The 9,670-nt window shown below is 41.9% G+C and overlaps 1 protein-coding gene across 10 annotated transcripts; it reads right to left on the bottom strand.

Annotated features, from left to right (window-relative positions):
• Positions 1 to 1,605: 1,605 nt before the first annotated feature.
• On the bottom strand, positions 1,606 to 9,270 carry casp2 (caspase 2, apoptosis-related cysteine peptidase). Of its 10 annotated transcripts, none has more exons than XM_034874219.1 (13): positions 9,109 to 9,270; positions 8,566 to 8,729; positions 7,745 to 7,915; positions 7,277 to 7,351; positions 6,864 to 7,046; positions 6,554 to 6,623; positions 5,985 to 6,079; positions 5,458 to 5,640; positions 4,905 to 5,033; positions 4,716 to 4,806; positions 3,948 to 4,148; positions 2,996 to 3,105; positions 1,606 to 2,859 (listed from the first exon to the last, which is right to left on the bottom strand). In XM_034874219.1, exons 2-13 carry the CDS (start codon positions 8,713 to 8,715, stop codon positions 2,725 to 2,727), a joined length of 1,593 nt encoding a protein of 530 aa, XP_034730110.1. In that variant the 5' UTR covers positions 8,716 to 8,729; positions 9,109 to 9,270; the 3' UTR covers positions 1,606 to 2,724. The 10 variants fall into 10 exon arrangements, with proteins under 10 accessions (XP_034730110.1, XP_034730109.1, XP_034730112.1 ...); XM_034874218.1 differs by having other exon boundaries at positions 9,113 to 9,231; XM_034874221.1 differs by having other exon boundaries at positions 3,960 to 4,148; positions 9,113 to 9,231.
• Positions 9,271 to 9,670: the final 400 nt, after the last annotated feature.

Here is a 9,670-nt window from a genome sequence, read left to right as displayed (position 1 = left end):
ACCCCTATGACAGCTCACACCTAATCAGCCAATGATGCAAGGCAATCCCCATAACATTCACATGCTGTGGCAGTTCTCCTTAGGGGAAAATAAAATCCCCACAAACGTGTCCTCCCATGGTAAAACAGCCTCTTTGTTTCTATCTCTCCCCTCCCAACAAAAAAAATGCTTGCAGGACCCACTGCAGTGTTTGGAAAAGTGATCTCCATATTGCTTAACTTCTTCAGCAGGTTCAGATATCGAGAGGTAATACAGGAAGGGAGTTAATCTCATATGTGATGCACATCATTTGCTTAAAGTTGAAAAGCCCACAGGCCGTCGGAGTAGACCACCACTGCTCAGCACCCTGAAGAGACAACATCCCACCCAGACAAGTTCATCTGAACTAACTTGTCGTCTGGTTCCTTCCCTCAGGCTGATAAAACAGAAAGCCATTATGAAAGCCACAGACCCACAAAGACACCCGCCTTATTTTGTGGTCCACACGCCAGCACATAACAACCTAATCTCACAGCTACACCGGAGGCCAGCGAGAAATGTGTTACTCTGACCAACGGTGTGTGTGTATGTGTGTGTCAAGGGAGAATGACTGTGGACAGCTGGCTGGGCCTCTATCTGATACACTAAGAACATTATCACGGGTTGGCGGGCAGTGTGAGAGATACATACGTCCCAGTCACAGCATGGAGAGACCTGAGCGCAGCGGAATAGTGGGAAGCCAGTTATACTATACCTGAGAACAGAGCGGACAGGCTGTACGTGGGGAACAACAGACGCACAAACACAGCAACAAGGGGGATCAAATAAAGTGGAGCATGCACAGGAGAGTATATTTGTGCTGAGGCCTCACACTCAAGGTGCGGGATTCATCTTAAACTAAACAAATACGCAAAGACAATCGCAGTCACAGGAAACTGTAGACACACTTGTATGCACATGCAGATGTAAAAAAAAAACAAAAAAAAAACAACAACAACAATTTGTCTCGTTTAAAAAAAACACGTGGCTGGTTTATTGTATAGAACATTTGGCAGTCATTGGTGTTGACAGAAATAAAATCTCTCCTGCCCCCCCCCCCCCCCCCCCCCCCCCCCCCCCCCCCCCCCCCCCCCCCCCCCCCCCCCCCCCCCCAGCCCTGCCACTCTGCAGAGCTTGGCTGCAAATATCAACCTTCAAACCGTCTCACATGGCAGGAGAGTAACCCTCTCATACTTCTTGAATGTCTGTGTTTAAATAATTACAAAACTCAAAGGATAAGTAGGGTGACGACCCTCCAGGCCATCTACGGTATACCCGCACCTTTAATCCCAGGGACCTCACACACATCTTAAAAGCTTGTTTACAGATGGCTAACAATCAATACTGTTTCAACCACATACAGTTTTCTTCACTGTAGTAACAAAAACACTTTGCCTGACCAGGGCTTTTCTGGGAAAGATCAATGCTTCCAATGCCTTGAGAACTGGTTCTCTCTATGTGGGGGGTGCCATAAAGATACAATGAAAAAAACTCCATGGTCATACATTCATCTGATAGACCATACTCACACGGCACAGGCCAGAAAACTGCATATGGTTTATGGAAGACATATAAAATACATTTTTCATTTGTACTGTATCAGATACAGTAAAATACCACAAAAACTACAGGGACTAAATGTGCAGCTCTTACATTGGGGAAAACACTATTAGGAGTCAGCGTAAAGGTCAGAGTTTACACTGTAGGTGTATGACCCCAGAAGTAGCACCACATTCCCCAGGCAGCCCACCACCCAGGGTTTGATCTACAGTAACACAGCTGATATGAAGTGAAATTTACAGTGGATGCCCTCTTTACGCAGTTTAAGGTTTAAATGCAACATTTCCTAACTGAACATCCACAAACAAAAGCAAATAAATGACTGAAACAATTCAAGGTATTGTGAAGCTGCCCTGTAGGTTTTTGTCCTTAAAAAATACCTGTTGCAGAGAAAAATAATGTTAAATCATCACAGTAGGCATTGACTATACCTAAAATAAAAGCTGTCTGCATCCTAACAATGAAGATCAAGTTGAAGTGGAAATATGATTATTAATGAAATATTATAAAGGGAGATGATAAAATGCATTTGTCTTTGCTGTGCTGCCCTCTGCCTGGCACTACACTAAAAACAAGAAATGGTCACAAATTATAACAAATGTACATACTAACATACAATTAAAGACAATGGGCTTAAAACCCTTATAAAAACATTTTTTTACAAAATAAAGCCACAAAAATAGATCTGTGTACAAAATACGTCTTAAAAAGAGAGAGTGAAACCTCAAAGTACTGTAGCTGTGCAGTAGGAAAACAATAAAATACGATTCTGTCTTCGTCTAAAAAGAATCATCACAAAACCCTCAAACTAGCATTGACACAGACACCCGAGTAACTTGTGTGCTAATGCGTTGCCTATTTCTGAGTACATGTAGATTAACATAAGCTGGCTCCTTTTTTATTTCCAAGATTGTTGTGAGTGTATGCACAAGTGTGTGTTTGTGCATGTCTGAGGAGGCAGTATTTACACAGAAAATATGAATGAATCAATCCTGTTTGGAAGTGAAGTTGTAACTGAGGAATGTGTGAGTGTGTGGCAGTAATTGGAGTGGAATGAACATTTGTGTGCCCTTATTGAGAGGCTTCAATGCAAGGAATGCTCTCTGTGTGAGTGAGTGTGTGTGTGTGTGTGTATGTGTGTATTAGTCAATACTGGGGCTGGTACTTGGGGAAAAGGTAGAGGTCTTTGCACAATGAGCTGGTGAACTCTGACATCTCTTTGCAGCGATGGTGGGCGGTGCCAGGAGCATATCCCTCCCGCTCCTTAATACGCCTGTTGACCTGGAGACAGATAGGAGGGAAAAAAATACTTTTTTTTTTTAGATTACAGTGATGTCGCAAAGAAGTTTACCAACCTAGAAAGCATATTTTTTACATTATGAAAGCAAATATGTGGGTATAGGTCCCTTGTGTTCACCTGCACCATGATGTCTGAAAGGTGCGTGTCTCTGGCTTGGAGGCGCAGTGTTGTGTTAAGTTCCTGGATAAACCAGGATCCTCTCTTGGTGTTCCGCATGGCTGCTGTGCCTTGAGGAGCAAGATATCAAACAATACAGGCATCAAGATGAGATGCAGGGAGACAGATCCAAGATATTTACACGACTAGAAACAGAAACTACCTACTGGTAAAAAACAAAAACAATCTTAACATCTAAAACCGTGATAGCGGTCGAGAAAAAAAAAAGGCTGGCCCGGCTGACAGGAATCCACCAAAAACTATTTTGACCCCTGGCACTTTAGTTCTTAAAAAGTGATAGTCCACCAAATAAGCATTGCATTTCTACAAACCTATGCAGCAGAGCTAGCCTTCTTTTTGTATTCCACGCATTCTTCTTTCCTGTCAAAACCTGCTGGCTACATTACCCATGATGCTACGGTTTGGTTGGCGATTAAGCCATGAGTCACAAGCAGATATGAGAAGCAGGTCTGGTAACCTCTCCGTTTTCATTTTAAAACTTGTCGTCAATTTCAGCTCCAAGCTGAACTTGAGGCACCATCTCAAACTTCCGTACAGCTTCCTCTTTAGTTACAAAAGGTTTTATACAACATTTCACAAATTCAGTAGTACTTTCCAAGCACGGTAAACAGACTTTCATGTGTAAAATCGGTGGTTCCCCTTTAAAGCCTCTAATATCCTTTCATATTGGTTTTGTTGAAGTAAGTTCCTATGTTCCTGAAGTTCCTGAAATCTGCAGAGAAAAAAAAGGCAGAGTCCACACGGATTTATTTCTGATGGCTGAAACGTCAACTTCTTTTGCATTGCATGGATTAATGCACATTTCTACTGCCTCATTCATTTTTGTTTTTTCACTTCAACAACACATTTGATAGATAAATCCACCCCAGAAAATCAAAAGTGGCAGACTTACAAATTCTCTGACCTTTGAGCGATGCAAAGCCACAGATCATGTCAGACCGCTGGGGCAGTTTAATTCTGGGCCTCCCAATGTCCCCTCTCTGTCTACACTGTGCATCCCCCTGTCCTTCCCTTCCAGCATCCAGCTGTTCACAGCATGGGGAGCAGGTCCTCACTGGCCCATCTATCTGCTCGACCCCACAGTCCATCTCCTCTGAAAGACAAGAAAGTTTAGATGTAGTTAACATTAGCTAACATCTGATAAACAGTAAAATCATTAAATTCAGAGCCCCTAATGCTTTTTTCCAAGCTATTGTAGCCATCATATTCCACAGGACCCTCATGAGCGCAGCTTCTCAGGAAATCAGCCGCCGAGGCTTTCGTCCTCGTTTGTCACTCTGGCTGAGGAGAAAATGCTGTACTCGTGCTGTTGTTTATTATGATTGCGATGACTTTTCGAGTGATGACGTCCTGTCACTGTTCCAGTTGCTCACCCTTAAAACGGGAGAGAGGGCGGATGACCGTTCGCTTGAGGGGACAGCTCTACAGAGTTGAGTACTTGCGACTTTCTGGCATTTCATAAAAATCGAAGGCAGCAGAGTCAAAATACATAGTTGAAATACTGCACTACCGTACGCTTGTGACTGCTACCTTTACATTTATTGCATACGTGAATATTGTGAATAGCCTTTAGAGGTTTAGAAAAGTATTATACATAGATTTTCCTAAATCCACATTAATGATGATAGAGGTGCGTGATGAATAAGATCAAGAGTCTTACCTCCTCTGCAGGCCTGGATGAAAAAGACTTTTGGCTTGTTCTGTAGCAGGGGACAGTGTGCATTGTCAAAGGACTTAAACACCCAGTCCAGCTGAAATTAAACAAGGGATAAAGTTACATGTCTGAAAAATGGCTGCATCGTTACCCTTAAATTACATCATATACAAACTAAGAAAGCTAAACAAATACCTGCAGGAGCTGTCCATCTGTACCATATATGGCTCCATCCACTCCGTGGGAGAGCAGACACACCACACAGCTGTCCACAGTCCGGTGGTCTGGTTGACTGCAAAAGTTCTCAATGCACGACCTCATGTCCTACACAAGACATAAGAAATCCGGCATAAGAAATCCAGCAATTTTAACTGTTAATTGTGGTTAAGACAGACGGTTGCTTTTTAAATACTGAACAGGTTGGAAAGGCAATCATGTGGTTACATTGATCATTCTGGGTATAAGTTGAAAATCTATTTAAAGTTAAGTTTGCCCCACTCGCACAGCTAACATCCATTATTTGCAAAGTGTGTTTGCTTTACAATACACTGAAAATGTGCTAACCTCAACCTCAAACATTTTTTCCACAAACAATGGCTGGGGGATTCTCAATAAAAGATTCAAAGACAAAATGTTGTTTCTCTCCTTTTTAAAACTTCCTGGTTCTTGCTTTGCCAACTAAATACAATGTTTTTTATTTCAAATGACATCCTGTAAATACATACTGAGCCTGCATTGTGTGCGTTACCTGAGCAGTGAGGTCTCTGTGGACTGTAACTAGGTAGTCCAGCTCTGTGAAGACCTTCCTGAGGACCTCGTCGTCCACCTCACCTCCCTTTCTAGGGTCGAGGTCCGGCGCCGCACAAGGATCAAAGGTCACGTTACTGATCACCAAAGCAAGACCGCGAGGGGATGAATTCATTTTGTAAGACTGGGGTGCGGGAAGTGAGAGAGAAAAACAAAGAAACATGGTCAAGAACCATTTCTTGACCATGTTTCAGAGCTCAGTTTGTCCAAAATAACCTCTATTGCACACAAAAATCTTGTTTTTATAAAAGGCATTAACACCTTGCATTATTCTATTACTCTTTCAAATTAACAATTTGTAATCCATACATTGTATGTATCTCTGCCTTTAGTGCTGTATTGTGACTCAAATCCAGAGAGTTGGAGTAACACTGAAGGCAAGAATTTCTCAAAAAGTAACAGGTAAAACTTAACAGAGTAAGTTACTGCAAACTTGTTGAGCTGACCTGGTAAAGAGAAGTATTTTACCTGATGGCAGTGAGAGAGGTAAAAGTCGGGAGTGCACGGGAGCACAGGAGTGTTGATGGGACTATCTGCATCCAGACTAAACTCCATGGCCTCTGCTGCACACACAAACACATTACACATTAAACTCCGCTTGTTACAAAGTTAAATTGCGGATGCCAAGTCTTCACATCATGGTGTGCTCCTGCCAGCCATGTAACAACAAACTTTGTAATACGATGCTGTGAATGAGTCACTCTTGGGGCGTGGCGCCTGTAGGTACAGACAGTAGCTGAACTCTAGAGCAACCACACTCCTGCCCTTCTCCCAGTGATACGATTATATAATAAACAGTTCACACACACACACACACACACACAGGACTCTCTTTAAAGCAGCTGGAAAAAAAAAATATTTTTGTTGGGAGGTAAATTTGATTACCTGTCTATTTAAACTAAACTAGACAACAGATAAGCCTTCTTCTCCAGACACCACCCACTGTATCCACAGAAACAGAAACATATTTACAACAACATCGGACAGAGAGAAACCTATTTTAACCTGAATGCAGGCCGCACTGCACTACCACTTACCATGTGTCCTTCCTCTCTTGGCAGCAATTTCTTCTTGGGTGGGAAATGGAAGAGAAGAGTCCACACACCTCTGAAATTCAATACCATGCACAAATGATTGATGAGAAAACATCAGCTGCTTAACACATACAAAAGAAGACAGATAATGAAGGATATTATTCTTTGAAGTGGCAGCAAGTGTTGCTTGTTGTGGAAAAATGACAAGTGCACTCCTAACCTAACTCGCAGGAAATCTCCCGCCTACTGTCTGACTACCTCAGCAGGCCATCTGGTTGTCTAACATAAGGTGGATGGGGTTCGTGATTCTTACATCTGTCTGCTTTTCTCTTCCTCTTTTCATTGTGCGCTGTCTCTCTGTCATCCTGTCTTCCTCCCTGACTGGGATTAATCCTCTGAATGGTGACTCTGAGGGCAGGCAGCTATCTGAGGTTTGGACTGGACATGACGAGGTGCTGCTCACCTCACTCTCTTCTTCTCTGTCTACTGGGGATGTCTGTGGAAGACCATTTCAACTGGAGCATACTGTTATCAGAGGTGTCTAACTTTCTTCAATCTGTGAGCATGTTAAATTGACCTACAATTATGAAACCTCATTAAAATACACATTCAACGGTACAGAGTTTTCCAGAGATTTGTTTTAGTTCTGTCTAAATCTTGCAGAAATGTCAACAGTGACAATAACTGTAGTAATCCTGATTGAGGGATTATAAGTACCCTGCTCACCTCTCTCTTCTTTTCTGCTGTCGGCATTCCAAGTCGGCCTGTATTTCCCTCGGGCTCTTCCTCAGGCTGAATAATCTGTGAGCAGAAAACAATCTAAAAAACTGCACTAAGTAAGTCCCTGCTAGGAGTCTTCTGTGTATACGTAGGGCTGCACAATAAATAGTTTTTTGTATCCTCCTTGCGATTTCAACTGGCGCGATAAACACATTGCGAAGGTCTGCCACACATTGTGAGATACAGTCAGGGATTTTTTAGTTAGTTGAAAGAAAGCACCAGTAAGAAACTGCACTTTCAAATGCAACTATGCTTTTTTTATAAATAGTGCAAGCAATTTGTTGTATGTTGGCAGAATACTAAAAGCAGCAGAACTGAAAACTTGAACTGAAAACTTGAATATTTTCCTAATATCGTGCAGCTCTAGTGTATACTGTAGCTTTTTGTTGAGTGTTTGATGAAGTGCACAATAACCTCTACAGGTGTATCTTTGCCATCTTTTTCTGGGGATTGTGTCAGCAGGTCATGAAGGTGCTGCTGCTCAGTTTCACGCAGAGCTGAGCAGAAGCTACTAAAGGCTCGGGGTCCCCGTTTTGGCAACAGTAGTATTAAGCGCCAGCTTCGTTTCTGAGACGTTTGCTCAGCCTGGAGGAGAGGAGATCAGACCAGAAAATCAAATTATTACTAGCAAAGATGACATCTTGTAGTACAATGCATTCACCATTATCTACATTCCTAATATAATTACATTTTTTTCCCCCAATCATTGCCCACGGTTGACGCACTACAGTTAGGTGTCACCACAATCCTAACAATAAAATAGCATGATTTCAACCAGACACGGGTTAAAGGAGGCATTTCAGATGGTAACCAGTTAAAGTCAGCCAGGAATAAACCCATGCATTTACATGAAATTGTTAGAAAACTGATGGCTTTGTCAAGCTTTTATTTGATGTTTTTGTAACTTTATCAATGCCAGACTAAACTTCAAAGTCATCCGAAATTCCACCCTAACTTAGTGGATCCCAACCTACTTGGCTAGTCATCCCTTAAAATCTACTTGTGACCCCTCATCAAAGTTTGAGTCCTTAGTGGTGACATGCATGGCAAGCAGGTCAGCCAAATAGTGATTTAGTTTAATTTAAAACGACCCTTTGAAAGCAATTTTAGCAGGTGTATCTAACGTCCAACGTGTAGGTAACTTACATAAGTTACAGGTGAACGACTGTTGACAGTCAGACTTATTACATGCGGTTCCTAAATTAAATTAAATCCATATATCAGTGTTAACATACCATGATCGTCTCCGCCATGCTTTCGGTTAGGATGTCGTCTGCCTGTAAGGACTGTATAAGCAGCTCATCCACCACTAGCTGTTTGATGAGAATATTGGAGCCTCTCCGAAGAGCCCGTTTGTCCCGCTCCAGCATGCCACACTCCAACATTTTGCTCCAACAGACTGGGCACAGGACCGGTGATAAGACACATTAACCTCCGTAACAATAAGACGGAAATTATTCTACAGTGTAACAAAGCGACAGGCAATGTCAACAACTCCAGCGTCTTCCTACAGCACACGTTAGCAACCGGGCTGTGTATCGTTGTATACCTCACTGTTGCAGCTAACTAATACGTTTGTCAAGACAACAACAACGTGTAAAGCTTTATATTGTAATTACCAAAACGGCATGATGCAGGAGACTATAGTAAAATGATGCTGACATTAAAGTGTTGATGGCTAATTACGAAAGCTAACTAGCTAGCAAGCTAGCTCACGTCGGATAGCCCCTTCTTTCCTTGCATTTAAGTGAGCGAAATGTAATTCCTTCCAAACTTACTTATCGTTCCCCTGTTTCTGCAACAGATGATCAAACCGTCATAAAAGCACAGTAAAATGTCAACGTGTTTAATACTATTTCAAACATCCCGTTCTTACTCCACACACGAATAACTTCCGCGGGTAGCTAACTAGGTGCTGCAATATGGTTGGGGTTACAAAACTCGTTTTTTTTTTTGATTCTGACCAATGACAGCTAAATATATTATGAGTGGCGTTTCAAATCTCCAATCACCTGGTTTCAGGGTGTCGCCTACCGTAAAAATATTGAAAGATAAGGGCTTCAAGAGCATTTTGAATTTGAATGTTGTTTCTGTAAATAAGTAGCCAATTGATAAGGAGCACTTTGATGATAGGCAGACCCAGTTAACTAATAGAGAACCATGGACTGTTATGGGATTCAAAATAAATAGAGGCTTGACGAGCTTAAAATCTACAACATTTAATGAATACATGTAATTAACAGTGGTGAAATGTATAACGTTAACATATTTTACTTAAGGGACATTTTGGGAAGCCTACTTGTACACTACCCAATGAAATAGAAGGTAACATTTTTCTGT

This window comes from Etheostoma cragini, chromosome 6 (assembly GCF_013103735.1).
Source record: "Etheostoma cragini isolate CJK2018 chromosome 6, CSU_Ecrag_1.0, whole genome shotgun sequence".
In the NCBI taxonomy this organism is placed as follows: domain Eukaryota; kingdom Metazoa; phylum Chordata; class Actinopteri; order Perciformes; family Percidae; genus Etheostoma; species Etheostoma cragini.
Note: the sequence above shows the minus strand (reverse complement) of the source record. Positions and strands in the feature narration are given on the sequence as shown.

Coding starts and splice junctions, on each gene's coding strand:
- casp2 (XM_034874219.1), bottom strand. CDS start 8,715: ATGTTGGAGTGTGGCATGCTGGAGCGGGACAAACGGGCTCTTCGGAGA. Junction 5,641..5,984: donor ACCTCTCTCACTGCCATCAG/GTAAAATACTTC, acceptor CCCGCACCCCAG/TCTTACAAAATGAATTCATC. Junction 5,034..5,457: donor ACAGAGACCTCACTGCTCAG/GTAACGCACACA, acceptor TGTCTTGTGTAG/GACATGAGGTCGTGCATTGA.